The sequence below is a fragment of the Leptosomus discolor genome, chromosome 1 (genome assembly GCF_034619465.1).
Source record: "Leptosomus discolor isolate bLepDis1 chromosome 1, bLepDis1.hap2, whole genome shotgun sequence".
Taxonomy (NCBI): domain Eukaryota; kingdom Metazoa; phylum Chordata; class Aves; order Leptosomiformes; family Leptosomidae; genus Leptosomus; species Leptosomus discolor.
The window spans coordinates 181,655,152-181,682,593 of NC_141391.1; the positions used below are offsets into that span (position 1 = coordinate 181,655,152).

The 27,442-nt window shown below is 37.7% G+C and overlaps 1 protein-coding gene across 1 annotated transcript; it reads right to left on the bottom strand.

Moving 5' to 3' along the window:
• Positions 1-14: 14 nt before the first annotated feature.
• TBK1 (TANK binding kinase 1) lies at positions 15-27,442 on the bottom strand. The gene is made up of 21 exons (XM_009960119.2): positions 27,425-27,442; positions 26,439-26,559; positions 24,473-24,613; positions 23,526-23,655; positions 22,746-22,927; positions 21,756-21,916; positions 19,713-19,823; positions 17,753-17,932; positions 16,012-16,208; positions 14,711-14,769; positions 13,407-13,498; positions 12,872-12,973; positions 9,102-9,180; positions 8,108-8,229; positions 7,904-7,980; positions 7,512-7,551; positions 5,113-5,214; positions 4,932-5,028; positions 3,795-3,901; positions 3,383-3,454; positions 15-2,602 (listed from the first exon to the last, which is right to left on the bottom strand). The coding sequence occupies exons 2-21, from the start codon at positions 26,523-26,525 to the stop codon at positions 2,551-2,553; spliced, it is 2,190 nt and encodes a 729-aa protein (XP_009958421.1). The 5' UTR covers positions 26,526-26,559; positions 27,425-27,442; the 3' UTR covers positions 15-2,550.

Here is a 27,442-nt window from a genome sequence, read left to right on the forward strand (position 1 = left end):
GAAAGACACGGAAGTAAGTACACACCATACAGCAAGTGGTTCATGATGTATTTATGCCATTAAGTCATTTGCTCATGCATTTTCACAATTCATATGGACAGGTTTGTTCAAGTAACAGATAATTAATATACTAAGCTGAACCTCCCAAAACAGCAAACCAGCTTCAGGAGGAAGAACCATATATTACTTTCTATTACTTCTTTTGGCAAATCTGTAGTACGACTGATAGTATCAGGACACTTAGTTTGAGCCAAAAATCGATGGTACTATACACTATGCTTTGACTTGAAAAATTTATTTGCTTCATAAGAATGTAATCAGTAGATTACGAACTGATTACTTCAAGTTGCTTAGTTAAAATTGCTTTAGAAAAAAGAAATTTTAACGCGATTAAGAGTACTGATGTATTTAGCAACACTAAAACAGGCAATGTTTAAAATTAACATAAAATATAAGAAAACGTTTTCAGCCATGTAAAAGAATGTCACATGTACTTCAATATACAGGCTACATTGGTATTACAATTAACTTTCTTTTTCAGACTGCTTCAGTATAAAGAAGTTGAAAATGATACAGTCCAACTAACACTTCATTTCTTTCAAAATGAAGAACCTTTGAAACAACAAAGTGTTACAGACATAATATTGGAAAAAACAATTTATGCACAGGTTGAGAACCCAGTTCTTTTGACACTTACACGTGTTCTACTGACAGCGAGGCTGCGGACGTGAATAAACAAATGTACAAGCAGGCATTAAAATATTCCAGTTCAACATGATTCTGGTATTTTAAAACAAAACAGTTAAGAATGCCACAGCTATAACCAAGGAAAAACATGTAACAAACTATTGCACTCCTTTTGCATAGCTAGATTTTTGGGGGAAAAAAGCTTGCAAAGAAAGAAGCTGCTCACGTGCGTGCAAAAATTCCTGAATTCCCTTTTACCATTTCATTCTCACCAAGAACACTGGAAGGCAGGTTTCAGACACCAAGGCAGTGGATTTCCTCTTCTTTTAACAAAGAAAGAATCAATTATAAATGTAATAAGTTTCTATTCAAATAGTAAAAAAAAAAAAAAAGCTACGGAAATATTTTGTATACTGACCTGGACAGATAAGCAGGGAATAATGATGACAAAACTATCAGATGCTGTCACAGGTTACCGCTGTTTAGTTCATACCTAAATGTTTCACAATTAATTACAGAAAATTCTAAATATTGTTGGTCCAGCTCTCCGTACAGGTGAAATACAATATGCATTGTTCATTGCATACAAGATAATACACAATTAGAAGTGCTTCTGGACACCACTGAACAACCATGGCCAGGTTTCCACAAGGAAAGAATGAGTCCTGCAATATTTGCGTGCTCTTCACCTGAAACAAGTAAGTACACCTGTAGTCTCCAAACAAAGGCAGGGATGTTTTCAGAGGTTTTGTTTATTCGTTTTCCTCTTCTTTTTCTCCTCTCCTACATATTTTGGAGCAGACTCTTTCATTCTGCCTGTCTGCAACCCAATCTTATGTAGTACTTATAACTACTGATTCTGGAAAATGAATATAAAGTCTTACTAAATTTTCCACCTAAGTGTGATATCTCAGTCATAAGTCAGCAGTGGGCGTGGTCCTTTTTCAAGATCTAGACCAGTAACTTACTTTTCCAATACTCAGTTACCACTGAGGCATGATGCTATCTAGTCTACTGACTGCCCACAAATTCTCCTAATACTAATAATTTTTAACCTTTTTAAAAAACTATGCCTGCAAACAGGATTCTGAAAAAGCTATTTTATTTTAAGAACCCACTTCTCTTGTGGTCAGCAACAAGATTTCAGGGAAATTCTGAAAATGTTATACTCTAAAAAAGGAATTTTTACATTCAGTCTGGCAACTTCCATATACAGAGCAGTTGCATGATTACAGACAACATGGCACCAAATATGGAGAGGAACTTAAAAAAAATATTGTGAATTTGTTTTCTCAAGTAGCAGTGAACTAACAGTTTGGATGTGAAGGAAAGAGAAATGCATTTCCACTCTGTCCTATCCTCACTTTTAGTCCCTATTCACACTTACTTAAAAAGATGATATTTAAAACAGTCTGTGATGATCAGTCACTCAGCTAGACTCCAAAATAATAGTGGTGGTTCAAGGCAACCCAAAATACCCTTTAAAGACTATTCCTAATGTTTAGAGTTCTACAAGTCCTCTTGCAATAAAGACTACATCGCATTTTTAAAAAAGGGCAATATTCAAAGCAATCAAATGTCAATTTCATCAACAACACTCTTCCCCCCTTTAGGACATCGTCAGAGATCCTCCAAGGGGCTAAATTCCCTGCCAGGAGTAATTCTATCCTAACATTGACCAAAAAAAGATATATATTTATTTTATATTTACATATTATACATATTTACATTTTTTTAATACTACAGTTGTAGAGGGAAAAAAAAACCACCCTGGATGCAGATTTATTATCTGCCTTTAAATGTCCCAACAGTATTTTTTTCCCTTTGAAAAAATTTACAAGTCCTCTTCAGGTCCTTTGAAAGCTAGATACAGTCCACGTTCCGCAGGCCACCATCCGTAGTCAAAGCACCAAATCTAAAATGAAGAAGCAGTATATTCTTAGGTGACTGAGTAGATTATAGAACCCATCCTTTATTAATTTTAATTTATTTATGGGTTTTTCCTTTCCCTGCCACATGCTAACACACGCATTTGTATCTATCTCCTGTATGTCAAAAGAAGATAGACGAGAGGATACTGTGCTCCAAATATGGGATTGGGGAAAAAAATAAAACCAATTCAGCTTGAAGCTAAACTCAGCTCTACAGAAATTTACCCTGAAGCTTTCAGGTCATCATTATTTTTATATATTTTATCATCGTCATAGGAAAAAAAGCAAAGTCAGCCTGTATGTGGTAACAACAATACTCTCTCAGAATTGTAAAAAATATGTTGGCCTCTTCACTTTATTTAAGCAACCTGAAAACTGCAAAATCATTCATTCAGATTGCTGTAATTCCACAGTTGTTAGAAATTATGTCTAAAAGTGAGGAGTTAAAAGTCACCACTGATTTCTGCAACAGATTGTGTTTAAGTTCAGAATTAATCCATCTGTGCAACAGATGTTTTTATTAGCTAGACATAAGTAACGTGAAACAAAAATGCCATGATTGCTGTGTCAGAATGATTTTGCAGTAGTGTTTCAAGGGTTTGAAGACGTCTTCTTTTTGGTTACACCTCAGATCAACAGTTCAGAATATATTTACAGTTGAAGAGATTACAGAATCGTCCCTTAGTTCAAGTTCTGGATCTACAACATGTACCAAATTAAGCCCATTCCTAGTATCAGCCCAAAAAGGGAAAACAGTTGCTTGCCTTTCCAAAATGTGATTGTTCTCAGCCAGCTCTTTAACAACTCCTTCCATTTCCTCCTTTAGTTTTTTCATACTGCAGTAACAAGATGAAAAAGAGAGGTTACAGTTTTTATAGGGATGGTTATCTGCTATGATCACTCACCACCACACAGCTTTCAGCAACTTGCCATTACACACAAAATAAGGGACAGGTAACAAGTTGGTTATTTGCTAAAAGCGAGGGACGATACGTTAGCGTTGTCCCCTACTCGCTTCCAAACCTTTACCACCACTTCAGCAATATAAAGTTTTTCCTGCAACATAAAATTCTTGATCTTAATACAGTAATCACTAAGGCAACCATAAATTTTTTTTTCAATTCGCCTGTATAACAGGTGTAGAATATTCCACCAATCCAATTAAGAATTTCTCACCCAAGAGTCATTTCCACTAATGTGTTTGAGCTTGGATAGACTGTATTCATCGTATGTTTCATCCCACTGGAAGCTGCAAACATTTTCTGCGGCAGAGCATCTTGTAACTGTAATAGATAGAAAGGAAATGTAAGTTACAATATAAGTTGTCACAGGTATCTTGAGGTCCACCTTAAAATCCTTCTTTAAATTCTTCATTGCTATGATGCCTCATAAAAGCATTACAGTAGTAGTGCAGCTGATATTCCCTAAGTTGAGATCACCATGGCAAGTTCTGTATTGACACGACCTGTAGTCCCTGATTTGTTCCGTCTTCTTAACTGCCTTATACTTTATAATAAAGTTTCAAAAGGACAAATTATCCATTTGTCATGTTTGTAGATCTCCTAAGGCAACAGGATCCCAATCAACAGCTGACTTTGGTAGTGCTACTAAAATACAATCGACAAGTAAAATGCTGCTCTCTACCATTCCTTAATTGCTTTTACCCCTATCAGGTGCTTTTCTTTCATTTATATTTCCTCTATAAAGAATATTAAATTTACTGTATGAAAATGCTCTCATTCTCTCAGTTTTGAGGTAATCCTGGTAAGTTTGCATCCTGTAGAGTCACCGTCCAAATTTCAACAAAACATTTTCTTTCACGCCACCAGCAGCATTAGTTCAGCATGTATCCTTCAGTATGTATCCCCCAATCTTGGAATATGGGAGTAGTGTTCTGATGCCTCATAAGAGCATTAAGATCATCCTCTAGGTGCACAGATACCATTATGCTAACAGTTACACAGAACACTTCTCCATGAACCCATATCCATCTGCACAGAACTTTTTGGGGGAATGCTAATGCTACCACACCCCACCCCCAAAAAAACAAACACCAAAAAAAAACCCAAAACCAAAACAACCCCACCAAACTCCAAAATCAAGTCAGGATTCAAGATATCACACCACACTCTCTCTACCACTCTGACATCAGCAATGAAGCTACTACAGACCAAATACCGCATCCCTGCAGCCCTGTATTTTAATACAACTTCATTAATGTGAGACTCACTACAAACAAAACTATTGACATTAAACAATGTGGAACAGTCTTTTATCTATGCAAACACTTTACAGAATTTTGAAGCATTCTACCTCATTTATATAATCCTGGTATTTGGATACCTCTTCTTCAATATCAAAACACTGGTTGGTGAGGGCCAGTAACTGCTTCCTTGTGTGAAGCATTTTCCTAAAAGAAAAGAAGTTTTAAGGGCTTCCTTTATGAAAGTGGTGCAGTGAACATTACCAAATAGTAAAGAAATCAATAGCTTGCCTTGTCCAGTCCTCAGCCTTGTCCAAAAATGTATCATACTTGCTGACACATTCATCTTTGAACAGAGCTATGGCTTTTGTAGCATGCAAATACAGCTTTTGCCTGCAACACAGAAACAACCGGAACAGTGTTATACTGCTTCCAAAACCCCGTTCCTCTAACTTACTTTCTGAAACTTGGAGAAGAGGTATCCGGACTTCAAATCCCCTCAGCCACCTTTATTCATGCTGTTGCAATGTAATGTTGTATTCAACACACTGCAGGAACTGACAGTTTATGTTTCAAAAATATTCCCTAGCAGGGAGGAAAAAAATATTACTCGGAGCATTTAGTTGCCATTATTTGTATATGAACAAATGGTCACAGGTCTTGTCCAAGTCAGTATTTATCCAAGCAGGTATATTTAAGGAAAAGGGATTTCAAACAGAAAGGCCAAAAATCCTTATTATTTATTTGCCTTCTGCAGATATTTGGGACTTCCAGCACATATGAATGATCCTTTGTGCTGCGCAATATACATGCAAGAAAAAAACGAGGATTTTTGTGTCAGCTTAAATTTATGGCAAGAGAAAAAAGCAAGCAGGTAAGGAAAGCAAAACAAAACTCCATTCAGGTTAGTGTTGCAGACAGCAATCCCAGCGTAACTGCCTTACCATGCTATGCATTGCACCAGTAAGTGAAACTAAGGGATACTGGGACACTACAGTCTAACACCTGCTTCTGGTATTTCATTAAGTCTTGCATGACAGCTATAGGCTAATCAAATTCCGGCTGGAGTGTAGCTGGATTGTCATCAGGCACGCATACCTATCATTCAACCGGAAAAAAAAAAAAAATCTGAATTGAGCGCTGCTCCCTTGTCTGTCTACTGGTAAATATGAGGAGGCCAGCCTCTGTGGCTAACGGCACACAGCTCTTAACTGAAACCACTGCCATTTCTCTCTGGGGTGAATCAAGTCAAGTAAGATGTAGTCACGATCTCAAAGATACCTGAACAATCCCAAGGAGACATTTGTGGCAGAAAATATACCAGTATTCAGAACTATGCAAATGAAGCCTATTTATTTAAAGTTATTCACGTAGTAATGCAAGGACACAGTATGAGTAGCAGAAAAAGCCCTAACATTTCTTTAATCTGCCCAAGGGAGTGCGGTTTTAAAATGAGCTATGGATTTCATCCCAATGTTTGCCTGCTTTCCAACCACATCCTTAAGAACACGACAAAATTATCGCTCACGTTCTCTCTTGCGTTACACTCAGTCCCTTGCTGTCGCAGGGCAATGATGTGTCCAAGTCTCTTTCAGCATATCAAGGTATGTCTTACAGGTTTCCTGCCCCTACTGCCCTTTATCTTAAGGCAACCTCCCCTCCACTTGGCAGTTACCCCATTTAGCCTTCAGTATGGGAAAACTGAGTGGCATGGCTGTGAGAATACCCGTGCCTTCTGCGTGTAGCTTTCTATCTGTAATTGTCAGTGAAGCCGCACCAGCGGTAGCAACGGCAAGAATTTTTAGAAAATTATGAAAACAATGTCTAAATTCATATAGCATTCAGCAAAGTCTAGGGAGCCACTCAAGTGACCAGTCACTAGGAGAATAACTTAATTACTTAAACACAGGCATCTAGCATCATTTGAGACACACAAGGACATCCTGCTCTGCTTCCGACTGTCTATCCAGAAAGATGCAGGTTTCCTACGTGTTTTGTGTCCGACCTGCCGGTCGCAGAGCATGTCTCAGATACCTGAGGGCAACTTAAATAATATCAGGAGCTGAAGTGATCCTGAGACAAGTACAGCAGCATGAGCAGAGCAGCTGTTTACAGTTGCTCAAGAGTTAAGTCAGCAGAGTCAGTGGAGCCTAAGGGGACTCTAGGCACCCAGGTTACACGCGTACACTTAATGTGGCCACCTCTCCTAAGTGACAATTTTAAACAGACATGGAAAACTGCATCAAAATTTATTTTGCGTGCTATGTTTCCTGGAAGATGAGATCATTCTAGAACTTCATTCAGGTAACCAATATTTTATTCATCTGGAGAAAACTATCTCCATTGCAGTTACAAAGCCACTTCACCCTTACTGAGGGCTTTTTCCTCCCTAAAAAATCAAGGGAAAAAAAAAGTGCTTCCTGTAAGACAGTTATGCCCAGATAACAAACAGGTATTTCACACCTACATTTAGAAGGTCTGTCAGTGAAGAAACTCCACTGTCAGAAAGCACCTCATTATCATATGCTGGCACCCCTATATATTTCAGATATTTAAAGGAATTTTTTTACAAAGTGATCCTAAAGAGGTTACAATTTACAACAAAAATCAACAGAAGAGGTTATTGGCAAGAGCACCTGAAGGACCTGAAAGCAATCATGGTGTTTCCCAAAGGTAACTTCAAAACTTACTTGTCAAACTTGTGAATTTGTTCTTCATTATAAGGAAGCCCTAGGATCAGAGCAGACGACAGACATTACCAGTTCAATTCTGTTGTATTGATGCAAAACTCTACTAAGTTTACCCATTTCCTATATGGTTTCTTTCTCCTATCCTGATAAGTAAAAGTCGTCATTTACATTTTAAAATTCCTTTCCAGTCTTGCAATTCAAATTTATGAGATTAATAGTGGTGTTTCATTCATATGGGCTTTAAGATGGTATCTCACTAAGAAAGACCTACAGATGTATTCCCTGTTGTGGACTAACTCTCCATCCCTACCACAAATATCCTACTGGAACAAGGAGTGACATCTCCTTTACATTACAGCTTATGTTAAAAGTGAATCAAATAAGTTACTTACTTCGCTCTGCTTTGTCTTTTTTGAACTGATAATAAATATCTGTGATGGAACATAGCAGCGCCTGCAGCCTTTCTGGACTAGAGTGACAAAAGGAAGAAAACTCATTATTTTATATATAAACTTAAGTACCTATTAATGAGTAATATGAACTACAACTCAATGTAGTATTCGATATAGACTAAAACAATTAATACAGTTACTCACTTTCTGTCTTTTGGATGCATGCCTTCCTGATTTGCCCAGGCGTCAGACAGCAAACCACCAGGAGAAAGTTTGGTTTTGATATCTTGAAGACTAGTTTCTATTGTGCCCTGAGAGCTGGAGAGCTACGTAAGAGCAACAAAGTTAAATCTTACCACTGGGTAAAGTGAAAAATTACTTGAGGCTGAAAACAGACTGAACACGTTAATACTACAGACCCATTTGTTTCACTGACCTTCGTTAAAGAAGTATGCCAAATTATCTGCCTAGGCTTTGCTAAAAGCAGATGAAGCATGGTATTATTAAAGAAAGAATCATCTCTGATGCTGGCATTTCTGTTAGTATTTATTTTCTTTCAACAAGAAGTTTCTACCTTTCACATATTTTCTGTTTACTTCTAACACTTGTTCTTTCGGTTTGTTAAGAATTTGTATAATGACTACCCACATAATTATACCTTTCTTACTCTGCAGTTCACGATACCTTAAAAATAAAAATGCACTAATCACCTTTTGCTTTTAGAATGGAGAACTTTCTACCTGCTCCCAGGACACCAGGGTGTAAAGTTACTCTCAACTTTTCCTTACTTGTCTGGAAACATGATGAAAATTTAGAGGCAGATCACTCTGAAGTGTGTTTGTGTATGCATCATTTTAGAAAGCCAACAAAGTAGTTTGAAATTATTTAAGAAAAGGGAAAAAACCTGCAAAGTAAAATATATTCCGTGGTTATAATTTTTTATTCGAGTGTTTTAGAATATGAGAACGTATCTTCAGGAACTTATTATTTTCACTACACTGGGCTAATAAAAGGATTTACACTGTTTCCCGAAAGCTATCCACAGCTCAGTATGGGCATTTTAACAAACTTTGGCAGTCTAGAAATGACTTTGAAAATTCAGAGTTGTTATTCACAGGAAAACCTGTGTTATCATGTATTCGGCTTTTTCTTTAGAAACACTATTTTGAGACTGACACAGGCTTTGTAAGATACTTACACGCAACAGTTTTGTGTGTATCTCTGAAATTTCATCCACTTCTGATGCTTCCAAGTTTATCTGCATCAAATTCTCACATCTGATCACACACACAAAAAAATTAAAAAGAAAATAAGCAGTGAATACACTCAAAATATTCCTTGAATCTAGAGTGTAGCAATAACTACCTTTTCTTTTATTAGAAATACGGTATCTGTCAAGCAGCAACCATGAAACACTGACAACCTTAAGTGGCCATTAATAATGGAAACATTTTGGTTACAAAAAAAAATTCCTTGATTTTATTTTTTTCCTACATTTGAACTGTTAAAATGAAGTTTGAAACTTCCATTCCTGACTTCTTTATTCTATTCTCATTACTTGTACTCTACAGGCAGTGGAAAACTATTTCCTTTCATCAAACCATTTTTAAAAGGTTACCAAAGTTACCCAAAGTAGCGAACGACACACAACAAACTAATACTCTAGTGCAGCAAATGCTTTTCTGTAGAAACTTACTGGAAAGGCTGAGTTACTAAAACCTTAAAGGCTGTGTTAGTAGCACCATCTGGTCATACTGATAGTTTCCATGTGACCATAGCTCAAGTGCTAAATAAATAATTCAAGACAATACTTTTCCTGTTGAGACTCAGGCACTCTTTATTTTTAAAAACACCAACAAAACCAGCTCAGCTGCTTTCAAAAAATACATACTATGCTCAGGTTCAATACTTTTGTTTACTTTTTCAAAGAAACGCTTTGCATTGTCACGCTTTGAAGCATAGCCCTGAAAAAGGCAGGACAAAGAAGAGGTCATGTCCTTTGCTAACTCCATAAGAAGTCTTCTGAAGTCAAATAAACTGTCAAATAAACAAATAAAATCCTGCCCCTTCGTAAGAGGCTGAAATACCATGTACAAACACATAGCAAATTTCTGTTCACATAAGTACTACATGAGTTTGCAAGTGAACATATTTTTTCTCAAATTGCTGCTCTGAGATACTGCTGAATGCACTAGGGTCACAAATCAGAACCTACATGGTTTCTTCTAAGCTCTAAGTGGCTTTCTTCTGCAGGGACCTGGCAGAATGCAGGAAGACGCTACCTGAACCAAATACAGAATGAACAAGAACCAGTCCTGTCAACTAGTGTAAACTGGCTTGAAGGAGAGTTTGGATACAGCCCTGATGCTTTGTAACTAGGCTACACAGGTATACTGTGATCTTCCTACTTACCAACTTTGCTAATTTCACTGTTGCGTGGGTTGTTTTTTTTTTTTTCTTTTAAAGCAAGCACATTAAAGCCCAGGTGTGCCAGTTTGTACGTGTTTGGCATGCACACTGCAAATCTGACAAACCCTTGGGTATCCTTGAACCACTACATTCAAGCTGTCCAATTCGCATATGCACAGCAGCTCCAGCATCACAAATGGCGTCCCTCAGGGGTCCATACTGGGACCAGTGCTGTTTAATTTCCTCACCAATGACACAGGCGGTGGGATCGAGTGCACCCTCAGCAAGTTTGCAGATGACACCAAGCGGAGTGGTGCGGCTGATACGCCTGAGGATGGGATGCCATCCAGAGGGACCTGGACAAGCTCGAGAAGCAGGCCTGTGAAAGACATGGACCTGTTGGAACGGGTCCAGAGGAGGGCCATGAAAATGATCAGGGGGCTGGGGCACCTCCCCTGCGAAGACAGGCTGAGGGAGTTGGGGTTGTTCAGCCTGGAGAAGAGAAGACTTCAGGGAGACTGTATAGCAGCTTACCAGTAGCTGAGGGGGGCCTACAGGAGAGGTGGGGAGGGACTGTTTACAAGGGCACGTAGCGATAGGATGAGGGGCAATGGTTTTAAACTAGAAACAGGTAGATTTAGATCGGATATTAGGAAGAAGTTCTTTACCATAAGGGTGGTAAAGCACTGGAACAGTTTGCCCAGAGAGGTGGTGGAGGCCCCATCCCTGGAGACATTCAAGATCAGGCTTGATGGGGCTCTGGTCAACCTGATCCAGCTAAAGATGTTTCTGCTTACTGCAGGGGTGTTGGACTAGATGACCTTTGCGGGTCCCTTCCAGCCCAATGCATTCTGTGATTCTATGATTCTAAAAAGCTGAATTTTGTGTTCAGCAGGTGTGGCTACTAGCCAGGACACCCACTCTTGCAAGAACGCTGAATAAAGTACTTCACTGCAGAGCCTGACCTGAGTCTTTCATGGGAGACATTGTTTCATATTTCCCCCAGATATAAGGAGAAAATTTTTTACAATGAGGGTGGTGAAACACTGGAACAGGCTGCCCAGAGAGGCAGTAGAAGCCCCATCCCTGGAGACATTCAAGGTCAGGTTGGATGGGGCTCTGAGCAACCTGATCTGGCTAAAGCTGACTGCAGGGGGGTTGGACTAGATGACATTTAAAGGTCCCTTCCAACCCAAACTATTCCATGATTCTATTCTTAAGTCCACGCTGCAAACCAAATGGCTCTACGTGTGTGCATTAATCACCTTGTGGGCATCTGGGATTCCAAAGCAGCCTGGAAGCAAGTTTAGAGAATCCTATGACCAGGACAGCATTTGGGGGAGACTTGCAGGAGGCTGAACAGAAAAGCAATTACCCACAGGAGAATCCTATGAAGAGCTGGGGTTTAAAGTTTGTATCAGACTGCATAAGAAAAACACACCTTAAAGATGGAGCTCATGCTAGTTTGTGGAAAGACTGAACAAAACACTGCAAGGACACTTTAAAAATGCAAAAGAATGTGACTGATAATTGGACATGGAGCAGGACTCAGAGATGAAATAAAGATCAGGAGAAAGAAAAAAATGAAACTTGGAGGGAGAATCCAGTGGTGTAATCCCATCTCCTACAGACAGAACTTGACTGAATGTGGTAGGGCAGGAGAGTCTGACCACCAGAAAACACTTGCTGCCTTGGAATGGAAGACAAGAGAAATAAGATTCTTCTGTGGTCTTTGAAACTTGTAACTCTCCTATGCTAAAAGGTAACAATTTTTTAGTTGCTCCTTTTTAAAAATTTTGGCAGTTTTAAAGAAAGAGCTCTAAAAAGCTTTCTACTATATAGATGCAAACGGGTTCATATGGGCAACAGTGAGATTCTGTGATACAGACCTCCGGCATATGAATTAACTAAACCAGACGAAAATAAGATAAAACTAAGGCACATTAAAAAATAACAGAGGCAGAATTTCCTGCACAGTTTACTTTTGTCATCCCTATGTGCATGCACTGTGATCTAGTGATATCCTAATGCAGATTTGGGTTTTGGTTTGCTGTCTTTTTTTTTTTTTTTTAATTGCAACTGCTCTGTTATATTTCAACATTAAAATTCCTTCCATGCAGAAAACGCTTTGGTCTTAAAACTGTGAAAGGAACAGTATTTAAAGTCATCCTTAATAAAAACACACAAGCAAACTCAGTGACAAAAGCTCTAAAGTGCTAATGAAAGGAAAGCTACTCAATTCTTTGTCCAGGCTTTACTATAGCTTCTAAAGTCAACAACAGCAAATGAGCCGAGTCAGAGGAGAAAGGAGAAAAAGAACATACACAATTACTAGTCAAGAGTAATTAACTTGTCCCCACTAGGTTAAGCAGCAAAATTAACTCTCTGAGTAAAGCATATTACTAAAACTGCTTAAGTCACTGCTGTCAGCAAATCCGTGCTGATTCAAATTTATTTTTTATATGCAAAAATCCTGTAAATAAACATAACTTAAAATATCGCTGTCATTAAAGATGACAATGAAAAAATCAGTGCATCCAGTGTAGCGCTTCTACTTACATTTTCTCAGCTTTCTCAATGTTTCTGCTGCAGAAATCCAGCTTGATGACAACCTCCGTCTTTTTATGAACCATTTCATTGTAATCATCCTTGATTACTTCACTAAAAAAATTAAGCATTAATTAACATATACAAAAGTATTCAACTGCCATCTTACCAGCAATCAGTAATACAGTAACACACCTACAGTAATAACTGCTAGTAAGAATTGCTTTCAGTTAGAGATGTGCATTAGTATAACCCTCATATGAAACTATCTAGTGCAAGCTACTCAATTGTACTTGCATGTAACCAGAGGTTAAATTTTCCACAGAATAAAGTGAAATTGCAAATACCTAAACCTTATTGTCAGAAAAAATAATTTTTGTTTCTTTAATGATAGAAAGAAGGAAAAAAAATTCAGAAAGCCTATTCATATTCAAGGAGTAAAGAAAACCTCCCAAGACACTGGGACATGACAGAATTATGTATTTATAATCAAGGCATATCTCAATTAAAAAAAAAAAAGCACAGTGAAATTCAATCAATTGCTTACATTAGCCATCGTATTCCTTTTCGCATCAGCTCCTGGTAAAGCAGCAAAGAACTGGCAACTCTACAGGCATAACATACAATACCTGTTACTGCCTGGTGGAAAAAACAAACGACATTAGTACTAACCTGGCATTGTCTCAACAATTGTTTTGAGTCAATTAATCACAACAAAGCAACACAGATTAATAAAAGAAAGAGCAACATGAAGATGATAGTTTAAAATGCATAACTTTGCCCAAACTGTAGTCGGGAGAGAACCAAACACTCATTATGGAGGCAGAGCTAAACATGGTAGTGAGATTTTCCAGTTATGCTGAAGTATCTGTTAGGGATGAAAATAAGTCTCTTGTAAACAAAAATGACACCACTTACTCTCAGGATTTACTTTAATTTCTGGAAAGTCACAAGTATATTTTTTTAGTAGTTTAAGAACTAAACACATACATTAAAAGAAACTTGTAAAAAATGACACATTTTTAAATTCTAAGGCTAGGGCCTCTTTTAATTCACCTAATTCCACTTACAAGTTTGCTGCATTACTTAGAATTGTGAACAAAGTTTTAGAAATTATAATTTACATTGTATATAATATATACTGATTATATATGTAATATATATAATTAATATTAAATGACAACTTTCTGTTTATTAATTTTAAAGACTCCTGGCATTCAAAGAGACACATGCTTTCAGGACTACCATGCCTGAATATAAGGCTCCTCAGAAGCCACTATTTTATAGGCACAGTGTAAATGGTGGTCACAAAGTCAAAGCATGCCAAAGCACACATTCAGTAGTTTTAGAAAAATGACCAAAAGAATGAAATCCTCTGTTTGCCTCCCACAGATTCTGAAAATTTGCAAGAAAGGCAACAGAAATTCCACTCTTCTGCAGAGCCCTAGAGACCTCTCTCTATTGAGAGAAAGATGAAAGTTATTTTTCTTATGTTCAGTTTTGCACCATCGCAGGGGATGTTACGAATCTTCTAGCTAACTTCAGGACTCCAAAGCGGCACACTCCTTTCTCCCCATCACTGAATTATGCAGTAACAAAGCACTTGGACTTTAGAAGGATGTTTTTTGGGTTTTTTTTTCTTTTTTTTTTTTTAAATATACAAACATATTTTTATACAAATCATGGCTTTAATATACTTTTGGAGCCCTAGTTAACAAATATATTTCCATCAATCAGAATCCTCACTAGCATATTAAAAACAGTTTCATTAACATTATTCATCTGGAAATCAAGTAGCTTTCATTTCAGTATCATTATCTGAGACAGGTATATAAAATCATAATTACTCACTTTAGCCATACTGGCATCCCCATCCAAATCATAACGTTGGTGTACTTTAGGAAGTAAAACTGAAACATAAAACAAACGTCTGTATTTTCTTGTTTTCCATAAGGGACTTCAAAAGTTCAGAGTGTTTCGCCTCCCCACCCTGTACACAGTTTTTATATGTATCTACACAGATTTTCATCTAACCTGTTACTGCCAAGCCTTTCAATATTGTATGGTTCTCATGCACACTTTCAAAACCCGTCTTTGTCTTAAATGCTTTAAATACCCTGGTAACTCCAACAAATTGTCCTTCACTTCCTTTTCCAGACCCACTTTTGAACACGCTGCACACCACAGATTTCACACGTCTCCACTAGCGACCTCTCTCCATTGAGAGCGCCACCCTGTTATTTCTGTTCTGCAGCCCTATGTTTGCCCACATGGGAGACGGTTCCCTCTCATCTCATGGCTGCTTACTTTCATTAAGACTCTTAAGGGCAGGACTTCACCAAATAGCTTTTTAAGATCTAGGGTAGCCTCTATCAGCTGAATCTCCTTTGTTCTCCTGCTCATTGCCTCCTTCAGAAAGCTCTGACACAATATAAAAGCCCTGTTGATCCTTCCACGAACAGCTCACCTACCCACACTCTTCAGCACCTCCGTGCGAGTGCCAGCTGGCCCGAGCTGTCAGCATGCAGGACATGCCGACAAAAGCAACACTGACCTCTCCGCTGGAGGTATGCCCTCTTATAAAAAAGGGCTCTGGTACAGGGCCCTCTATAAGCCTCTCAGTGACAAACGGAAATGCAAAAACTTTATTTCTTTTTTTTCCCTTTTCTGTCATGGCCCTACCTTATCTTCTAAGCAAAGGTAAGTTGTTGAGACCTCTTCTGTTAACTGAAAGGCTAACCACGCTCATGACAAACAAAAAAAGAAAGCAAACAAAACTTGGAATTTCCACTCAGTGAGTAATGGAACAAAAGAACCAGCTTTGAATGACATTCTATAATGTTCCTTTCTGTTTGTTACAAGTGTTATGCTTCAAAAAATTTCAGGACTCCATATGCACCACTACATCTTAACACAGAAATGCTCACGTTCACAGCACCCAGGAACATTACAAGCAGCTACTGTTTCTGTAAAAATATGATGGACACTGAGGATTTTTAGAAAAATTGGACTGCATAGTTAGAACTTCAGGTATGCACAGAGAAAATTTTCAAATGCTATTTCTAAGACATATCAGACATAAACTGATAGTTAAATAACCCAAATCATTCACAAAAGACAGCTATAAGAAATGGGAAATGACTTTCATATACCTTCTTCATAGATTAATCCGACAATGTTCACAGCCTCCCTGCTTACTACAAAGATAGGATTCTCCTCAGTTGTTCTGGGGAAGTGCTGTGCCAATCTGCCAGGCTCTAGTATTAAATGCCGACCTTCATATATCAGTTCTTGATTCTGAGATGGTATTTTTGTCTGTTTGTAGACCAATTCATGAAATATAGCAGCTCTATAATACAAACAATATATTCAGTAGTAGTTAGACTCACTACAATAGTTCAACAATTTAGATTTTCTATTACTTAGGTAAAAATCCCTTTTATTTCTGATTAATTAAGAACTGGCTTTACACACAAAGCATATGACTTACAAGCAGAACAAAAAGCAGCACACTGCCTAAGGCTCCAGGTTGCTCTGTTACAAAAACAAATGTTATTTCCTGCAAAATATCAGACTTCCCTTTCTACCTCTGATTTTCCACCAAAGCACGTCTGTGTAAACAAACCTGCTTTGGCCTGAAATCTGAAGGCCAGTAAAAAAAAGGCAACACCAGATGAGAGGAAGGAAGCACACTTTAATTTTCTCAGGCACACCCATTTCTTCAAATGAAATTGATGGCCTCTCCAAGAGAAAAGTCTTTGTTTTACGTGTCAAGAACCACACACCTTAAATTCAGCCTGTTAAGCTAACAGACAGCCAGATTATCTCCTAAACCAGCAGTCACAAAGAAGACCAAAGACACTCTCGTATTTTATTTCCAGCAACCAATAGATACAAGGCATAAGATTTTACAACCTCCCCCTAAAAAAAGAAAAAACACCTAACAACCAACCAACCAACCAAACAAAACCTCCCACAAAGAAGAAAACCCTTACGCATGCTAACAGGAAGGACCACTTTGCCTCCTGTGCAGCACTAGTGCACTGTCACTTCTTATACTGCAGCTAGTATAGAAAACATTCATAAAGCTAAATAATAGTAAGACTTCAAAAAAAAATAAAGTACAAATAGCAGTTTAAGCTACAAGCAAGATTTCTCTGCAAAAATAGTATCTGGGTTCTCTCAAAATACAAATAACAGAATAGAAAAGAAAAATTGGAAAAGGCCAGAACTGTATTGACACATTTGATGAAATAACTGTATCTGCTCGCATACTAGAGAATAACATGTACTCTGCATTATCTGTAATAAGGCGGAGAAAAGGCACTTCTTTTTGTATCACATTGTAAACCAGACTTTACAGCTTTTAACACCAGCACTTAATGGCCATAAAGTGAACTCTGTTTAACTTGGGATCTTAAATTGTACCAATTACAACTTCAGAATCCCTGTGAGAATTTTGTATCAGACACAGATGATGTGCACATTTTGTATTCTTGAGGACAAGACAAGAAAAGTGAGAACTGAACACAGTCTCTGGAAAACTACTTTGTAAATAAGTAACATATACGAATGTGGGATGAGTCAGTGCTCATTAAGAATATGGACACGCTGTAACACGTCGTTAACATGTCAAGGATTAAGTCTGTGTTCTGTCACTGATTAAGACCAAGTTTAAGATCACTTGCTTTGACCTTCCATGATTTTAGTTTTATTTTCGGTCAACACGCTTCTACGCACTGTGACTACACAGGAGAATTACACGCTGTCACTTCCTCAGATAAATTGCCGAGAAAAGGCTACTGAATTTATAACAGTGGTGATTCGAGGTCACAGTACTATTTGCCTGAATAAGAGCAAAGTAGTGAAAATATATACACAGAGAACACTTACGTATTATAGCTGTGAATATAAACTTTATGCAAGGTCATCTGCTGTAGTGAAAAGATGTGGATTATTATTCGGTGCAGTATGTCACTTGTCTCTGCAAAGAACTGGTCAAATCCCCAGCACTTTTCCTGGTCTGCTTCAAGAATATTCGCAAGGACAGGTGTGAGCAGTACTTGCAGACCCCTACAGGACACCAGGAAGAGAGGAGACTACTTGGATCTTTTCACCTTGTACCCGATTGCAATATTTCATTTGACTTGTCTCATGCACACAAATCTATTATCCCTTGAAGAATACTCCAGTCCTTTTTTTTTTTTTCTCCTTTACTGAAGAACAAAATGTTCAATGGCAATGTCCACTGTTTTGCATTAATACACATACTTTATCTCTTTCCTTTTTAGGCTTAACTATCAAGTATTTTCTCCTTCGTATTTGACAAATTTCATGGGCATTGGAAAAAATGGCATGCAATTTAAAGAGTCTCCATTGTAGAGCTAAGGCCACTTTCTACCACTGCTGGGCAGTAGTGTTTTACCCAGCTCACCCCACACACTTAGCACAGTTCATCACTTTGAAGGAAGCTACTGCCATTTACGGTTTGCTGGCTGAGCTGCTTGTGTGAGCACACTATGTTGCTTTCAATCAAAATCAGCTGGGTTAGCAAAGACTCATTATCTAAATTGCCAACGCTAACAGAATTCATCCTGATTGAGATGGGGCTAAATAAACACTCCACTCATGCAGCTCAACCGCTGCAAAGAAAAACGTGCAACTACTGCCTTACAGTCATCGCTATTCTAGGAGAAAGGCCAGCTTAAATTTCTTGTATTTCTACTTTGAGAATCTGAATTGCAAGAAACTTTATGGATCCTACTCCTGTGTTATCATGAACACCTTCTTCAAAGTTTTAACATTATGTACACGTCAAACCTGAATCCAGCAGTAAAACTGGTAATGTTCTGAAGCAAGCTGCAGCGGCTTACAAGCACACTGCTGGCCCCAGTACAGGTCAGTGGTCGCTGTGCTCAAACTCACTTTAGTACTAAACTCACAACAGTAAATACTGTTTAAATGCTACTTGAAAATATTACTGTAAACAGATGTTTAATGAAAAAAATTTGCTTCCTTTATTATTTTAAGCACTTCAATTATATGGAATAAGCAGAGGAAACAACAGAGCAGTATAATAAAAATATACATAAATTGCATGTTCTGCACACTATAAACTAATGAATTGATATAAACCAGACTTTCACTCTACACTCCTTATAGATCTACATATTTGGCTTTCAGAAAAGTTTGCTTCTAGAATCTGTTCACAGAACAATTTCTTTCTCTCTTTACCATGAAAGAGTAGTAACTTTAAAGTGCTGAAGAAGTCTCAGGAAGATAAATAGGTAAATGGGTTATGTGAGGTGTTTTCAAGATCATACTGAGATTAGATCTTCCATGGCTCTTCCTACTGAGTACCATGACATATGAAGCAAAAATATGATGACAAAAAAATTTAAAAGATACTATGAGAATATGTTAAAATACACTGATGAATTTTCTTCTGGCAAAAATGCAAGTCTCTGAACTGTCTTTTCTTATCATTTGCTTCCTACTGCCTAATCTTTGTAATGTCTGAAGTCACATTCTTGGAAGAAAGGGGGACTGTCAATTCAAAGGAATTCATATTCTTTCCTCGGGGCAGAGAAAATATAGTAATAACCTTTCTTCTACTCCTACCACTTCAGATTCTCAGGTGCTCATTTGTAAATTAGCAGTCATCAAACTATTTGGACAGATGGGAAGAAAAAACACTCGATAACCTAATAGTAGATTGTACTGACCTACCGATGAGTTCAAAGAAAACAACTGCAACAGTCAGATCTCCATTCCAAAGACCCAGTCCTGAGAGAATAACTGGAAAAGCCCAATCAAGTAGCATCGAAACATTTTGAGAGTAGTTCAGACTTACTTTGAAAGACTACAAGAAACAGGCATCTCCCAACTCCACTCAATTGGTCCATTTTCTGCTTTCTGTATTCCAGAAATAGCACCAGAAGGCTTGCCAGTGATTATTTTATACCTGCGATACATTATAAAAATAATAGAGACTTCAACTACTACCTCTTATACATACATCTAGTAACTAATCCTCAAAGGGGTATCAATAATATAAATCTAAACAACAGGTTGGCCTAAATTTGTATGCCTAATTATTTACAAAAATTAGGAAGCCTCACTTTGAAGACGACAGAGTGGTGCTAAAACAGTAAACAATGAAAAGGGAACACTTTGGGCTATGTTGGAGAAGCAACTTTGTCTACCTCAGGTTTGGCAAAAATTTAGGAGATTTCAGGCATCACTAAAGGAAGCTGAATTTTTTTTCACAAGTGTTAATTAATCAGTCAGATTTCCAAGGCAGTTCAATTTAGGCATTTACATGACTAACTTCCAGTATGTTCCATGGCAAGAGATGACATTTAGCCACCACAAAGTCACTCGGGGATAAAGAAGAAACAGAAGGTGGACTTTGAGAAATTACTTTCCCTTGTAAATGTCTAGCGATTTGGATACAATTTGGCATCATCTGACTTCGTACTGAACAGGCTGTTTCTCAAATTTCTCATGAAATGAATCATGGGCTTTTTGCAACAGAAAATTTCAGTTGTGCTTTCCCTTTTTGGAGGACGAGGCACATACAAAATATACGTTCCTTGCTTATCTCTCAAGCAGATACAACAACAAGAATGCCCGTGCCATAATCACAAGATGGGCAGTTCCTTCAATTAAGAAACTAGGAGTCAGCTTTGCAAGGAGTACCAGAACAGAGAATCTGGCCTATTAGAGTTCCCAATTACCACCTTGCTTTACTTTTTAAATGCAACACACAGAACAACTACGAAACAGAACTAGACTAATATGAAACATGTTCCAACCAACACATCATAGACACAGCTTCTGTTTCCCATCCAGGAGCTACCCATTACCTTCAGCCACAGTCCACAACTACGCTACTCAAAAACTGTCAGTCTCATGGGTAGCGCATGCATTTCAAGACTACCTGGGAAGACAATCATTTAAAGGACAACAAAAATTTGCAGCACTGAAAACCCATTTCAGAATACCATAATTTGGCCTGAATATCCACGTTACATACACCGCACTGCAACAGACCAGCCTAGTGCCATGGTGAAGGAAAGATGCGTGGAAAAACACCAGTATTCTGGGGGAGCTCTGATGCTTAATTCAGGTCTTAAGGTGCCTTGTTGAAGCAGAATGTTTGTGCTGGTTTTGGCTGGGATAGTTAATTTTCTCCATAGTAGCTCACGTGGTGCTGTGTTTTGGATTTGTGACCAAAACAACGCTGATAAGACAGGGAAGTTTTCGCCATTGCAGAGCAGTACTTACAAAGCGTCAAGGCTCAAGGCCTTTTCTACTTCTCACACTGCCCCGCCACTGAGTAGGCTGGGGGCGGGCAAGAAGTTGGCAGGGGACACAGCTGGGACAGGTGACCCCAAGGGATACTCCACACCATAAGACATCATTCTTAGAAATAAAAGCTGGGGGAGTGGTGGGGAATTTGCCAGGGCAGCAGTCAGCCAGGGACTGACTGGGCATCACTTGACTGGTGGTAACCAATTGGGGTTTTTTTGCATCACTTGTTTTTCTTAGTTTCATTTTCCATTGGGTTTAGGGGTGGGTTTTTTTGGTCAGGGTTTTTTTTTGTTTGTTTTTTTTTTTTACTTATTAAACTGTCTTTAGCTCAACCCACAAGTTTTTGCACTTTTACCCTTCCAATTCTCTTCCCCACCCCACTGCGAGGGAGTGAGCTAACAGCTGTGTGGTGCTCAACTGCCTACCAGAGTTAAACCACAACAAAGTTAAAGAATGTTTTTCCTTAAATATTTTCTCTATTTTAATGTTTACTGTATGTGCGTAGGATTTCTTGATAAAAAGTATTTCGTGGACAGACTTAATTTATGAACAGATAAAATTCTCCTTCTAAATTACCTACATCACTTCCTTGTTTCTACGAGGTCCTTCAAAAGGCCGGAAAGGCAAACTCCCTGTTGCAGCATGGTAAAAGGTCACCCCTATGCTCCACAGATCAACTGTTGCTCCATACTTTTTCTGATGTTCTTTCCTTAAAACTGCTCGCTCATACATATCAGGATGCTAAAGAGGAAAAAAAACCCAACACAACAGCAAAAAAAGAAGTTAGAATTGCTTTATGAACAACATAAAGAACAAAAACCCAATCTATAATTTCACAGCAAGATAATTTGTCGTTCTAAACTTCCAGCTCTTTAATCAAAAAGCAAAGTTAGCTTGTATCATAGAATTCGCTTAAGTTATTGTGACAGAATACCATAAAAGCGTTCTTAGGTGTGACAGCCACTTTTATTAAAGGTCTGCAAAATCTAATTTAAAATTTAGCTAAAGATTATAGAATAAAGCACCACTAAAGAAGAGGAGAAAGCCAGTATTCCTCCAGATGATTTTGAAAAACAAAAAAAAGAAACAAAATTGGAAAAAGATCCATAGCAGAGGAGAACATCAGTTACGATAATGTATGTGGGAAAACACGGCAGGAAGAAAATCACGTCCAAGAGGCTTGTATTGATGCTTCTCTGCCTGCCTCTCTTTGGTGTCAACTGAATCTTACCTACACCTAACAATATCCAAGCAGCTCAAATATAAACTGAAAAATATTTACAGAGATAAAGGCAAAGACATTCATAACTACAATATGGTTGTTCTTCCTTTCACACAAGGCAACAGTGGAAGTTGGACCTGGAAACCATTTAAAGGCTACTGTGCTCAGATCAGCAGAAGAACTGACACAACCCAAAGTGAAAAAGGTGGAAAGTTATAACAGCAATTATAATACAAAGGTTTAAATACTAATTCCCAACAGTCAGTCCTTCACCTATTCAGCTCTCACCACAAAGCGCCTCGGGCTTCAAACATTTCTTCAATAGAAAGTGAAATCATATGGGCTTACTAAATATTCTTCCGTGCCATAAAGAGAAACAAATTGTTCATCATCTTCAAGTTCTCTTGCAGCACCGAAGTCTGTCAGTTTGTAAACAGACTGACCGTCTTCACCTATAACACGCATTATATTGCCTGGTTTGATGTCACGGTGCACTATTCCATTCTCCCGGAGATGATTCATCCCAGCCACTTCCACAAAAAAAAAAAAACAAGAATACAGAATTTGTGCATAAATCTTGACACAGACTGCACAAGTACTGAATTATAACTCAGGCTAGGAAGACATATGTGCTTACTTTCTCATTGGGAAATGGGAATGAGAAGGGACACTCAATTAACAAAAGTACCAGGATCAGAGAATATTCTAAGCATTTTTACCTTTTTTTTTTTCTTTCAATCTGCTAAATTACAGTATTTCTTGCCCTAAGCAACATCTTTCCCATAAAATAATGGAGGAAAATTTTATAACAGGCAGACACAGGTAAACCTCATTATTTTTCTAATTTACTCTTCTGAGATTAATTATCACTACAAATTAGTATGACAAATAATCTTGAAAGCAACAAACGAAAAAGAATTATAGCAATGCTTTAAACAGAAATGGCTTAACGCAGCTATCTATACCAATATAGACATAAATAAAAGACGTGAGTCCATATGATCATATTAATTTGTTCGGTTAGTTGACAGTTAGATGACTCCTCATCTCTTGCTGTTTCAACATAAACAAAACAAGCATGACTTCATTTCAGTCCACAAATTAGACTAAAGAGCAAAGTCTACATACCCACGTCTCTCAAAACAATTAAGAACTCAGACTCTGGCAAACCAAAGGCATTAGACGGCTCCTCTAAAACTGTATATAAACTCCCACATGGACAAAATTCCATAACTAGTACTTTGTGTCTGGTTGTTGTCTGGAAAAAAATTGAAAAAGATAAGTCTGTGACTATTGTGCAAACAATGTCAGAAATTACATATAACTACAGGATCCTACTTTCAAAAAAAAGAAAAAATAAAAAGGAAATCTGTAGCTAGATCGTAAATCCCATTCTGGTGGTCTTCTTCAAAAGAAGCACGGGTGAATTTTTATATTGTTTCATGTATTCTAACTTGGAGAGGGGGGCAAAAATTAAGAAAGCCTCAAGTTGTAGGCACTCAGAGGGTTGACAGCAGTATTGATATGTGGGCAAATGAGAAAATACAGCACAGAAGAGCAGAGAGCAGTAACTGACCTTCTTTCTGCTTTACTGATCTCAGCATCTGGGTCATTTCAACTGACCAGTCTCAGTTTCAGCACAACTATTGCAATTCATATGAACATACAGTTCTACATGTCCTATGTCACTATTTTGGTTGCAAAGCAAAAGCATAAAACTGTCAGCATGAAATGATTGAAACATCTCCAACTACCAGTATGTATTAAATATTCATACATGTGGATAGCTTAAAAATCCTAATTAAAGATAAAGCTTAGGACCGTGGCTTCTTGAGATGGCTTTGAATAATCATAATCCGTGCCTAAACACTGAAAGCAAGCATATTCCAACAACAACAATAAAAAAGAAAGAAAACAAAACCCAGTGGTGCTTAGGTCAGAGTATTTATATCATCATCTATGTCACCATTTTTTAAAAATGTAACTTCATCCTCTATAGTTAAGGGTAAAGCAAAAAAGACAATTACTCTTGTTACTACCATGCATCTCGGATCACAACTACAACAATTCATTACCTCTTCTTCGATGGCAAACAATTTAACAATGTTCTTATGATTTAGTTTCTTCAATACTTCAAACTCTCGCATCTGAACATCCACAGGACGAAGGAAACTTATACTGTTAAATACTTTGACAGCATATAAATCCCCAGTTTTCTGTTCAAAACAAACAAATTACTAATCAAACAGAAGCAGAAGACAGTAAATGCACACATACCCATTATCCAAGCATTTTGAGATCTTCTGTTGTGCATACAAGCATACCCAGATCAGAAATAGTTCAAAATAGTATTTTAAGGTGGAAAATTAGGATTCTATCAAAAAAAAAATTACGTATACATTGGTTTAGTTTAATATAGACTAGTAGCAAACAGACTAGAAGAATGGAAACTCAACGTTAGCCCACAAAATCTAACTGTTTTTAAAAAAAGAATAGTTGGCATAAGACTACACATTTAAGAATGACCCATAAACTTAGCTGAAGAATAATTTTTCAGCAAGAGGTAAGCCACTTGCACAAATCAGTAAGAGACATGCACATACTACCGTTGAAAATCTTGGCTTGCTTAAGTTAAAAGACAACTTTCTGGAGCTGAACATTGCTCTCTCTTTCTTTATTGTTCTGTTTATACTGATAAAGCAGTATTTTGTTTTTTCAAAGAAGGCAGTGTCCAGCCCTACACACCACTCATGCAAAATCCTGAAGCAATTCAAACCCACATAATAAGTGACAGGAGCACAGTCATGAGCTTAATCAGAGACTTAAGTTCTCAAGTGGGACTAAGCCCTAACATGCTCAGGCACCCACAGCGCCAGCTGAAAGTGCGACTCCTGTCCCTCTTAGGGCAAGGCACCTCCCTGCACCCACTCTAGGAATAAGCTTACATTTGCAGTCTTGTGTGTGACAGATTCTTTCTAAGGGCAAAGCCTCCCTGTGCTTAGACGAGGTGTGCTGCACAGCACGCTTACGTGCACTACTGGTGCCCAGGTAAACGGCACAAGCTGCCATTTTGACAACAAGCTGCGGTCATGTGCTCAGACTAGTGAGGGTGATGAGAGGTACAACCATGAAATCGTAAGCTTGACAGGGGACTCATTCTGTGTCAAAATTCACTCATCCAGAAGCGCACATTAGCTGCTAAATTATTGCTTAGTGTTGCTTCACAGTTAAATATGGAACATAGAAAACACTGCAGCTTATATATAACTTCATACTGATTCCACACTGACTGTCATTACTATAGGGGAACATTACTTTCAGAACTAGGCTCACTTTCATTTTGTGAGACATACTGTGAAATTCACAGGAATAGAACGACCTACACAAGTAAGGTCATTTTAGCCCCTCACTCAGGTTACAATATGCACATCCGTATGTCATTTACATGGCAAAACTGCTCAAAGATGTACTACTTCGTACTGATCACTCAAGGCATGTCACCAAGAAGATGGTGTCCTAGACACTCATGAAGCATTGACTTACAGACAAAGACTAACAGCAAGTTCATCCAATACGACAATATGTTAAGAATATTTCGCTTATGGTACAAAATCACAAAAAACTGGTTCGAAAAGAACAGGAAAAAACTATGAAAAGGGAATTTAACAAAGATAAAAATAACATGTCACGCAATAAAAACTGGTAAGACTTTTACTCCTATTTAAATTCTTAAGCAAGGAGTATTTTTTCCATAAAACTGAAGAATGGAGGAATGAAGAATTAATAACAGTTAAGGTTAGTTACAAATTAAGTTACAAGGACAAATAATACAATATTAGAAACAAATCCTCAGAAATAACTGTATAGAACTCTAATTCCATGGATGAATATTAAAAATTAAAAACTAAGTATGAACAGTTACAAAGATATATTTGCTTTCGGCCTAAATCTTGAACAGTTTTTCACTGATTTCATGACACGACTCACATATGAAAACATTTCAATTTCACATGTTACTCAGATTAGTAATTCCTCACAAACCTTATGTCGTCCCCGGAAAACATTTGCAGTAGCTCCCTGTCCTAGAATGTCAGACAACAGCCAGAGGTAATTTGAAGTGCTCTGCATCGTTGCTCTTTGATGAAACAGTTTTCTTTTTCACCTTAAAAACGAAAGGTTAAATATATTGAATTATAATTTAGTAAATTTAGTAAAAAAGAGGGACTTATTTTAATTAGAAGAAAAAAAAAAGCGCCCAAACACAACTCTGAAGACATACAGAAATAATTAAAAACAACCAAGTTGAGGAATAGGAGGTGAAACAAAGAAAACCAAGCTTAACAACCAAAACTAATGCCATAGACACAACACCTCTCTGCATTTGAGGTCTTTACTCCCCAGACTTTGTTTGAAAAAATCAACTGTGAAATTGAAAACTTTATAATCCCTTTTCTGTTGTACACAGATGTTTAAATGAAACAGCAACAAAAACTATAGGAAGGAGTCAAAAATACATGTACAAAGTCTTTTAAAAATATGCAAGACCTGTAATCGAATTCTACTAACTGGTATATATGCCAAAGAACAGACATTAGAGCGGACGGCAGATATGTATACAGATCTCCTAGATCACTTGGGCGCTGGAAGTTGCACTTCAGCACAACTGTAAAGGAACCGGACTAACTACTTACAAAAAAAATATTTTTACATGAGCTAGATAAAAGTCACAATTAACACAAGTATTTTCAGCCACTTGCTAGAACCACTCATCACTACCAGAAGAAATTAAGAGACATTTCTCTCATTTCTAGAATTTCACATTTGGTATGTCACATCATTTCTAGAGAGACAGCCTGGCTTCCTCACCCTTCCTGAAATGTAAACTGTCAAGACACTCAGGCCTTCACAGATTCAAAAGAAAGAGGAAAAGGAAGTTTGATTAAATTAAAACGATTAAAAAAACACATTAGAACTGCCAGATTTCACCCCTTCCCAAAACAGCAGGAACTGCAAGTGAACAGCCTTACCTTTCTGGTTTAACTAAA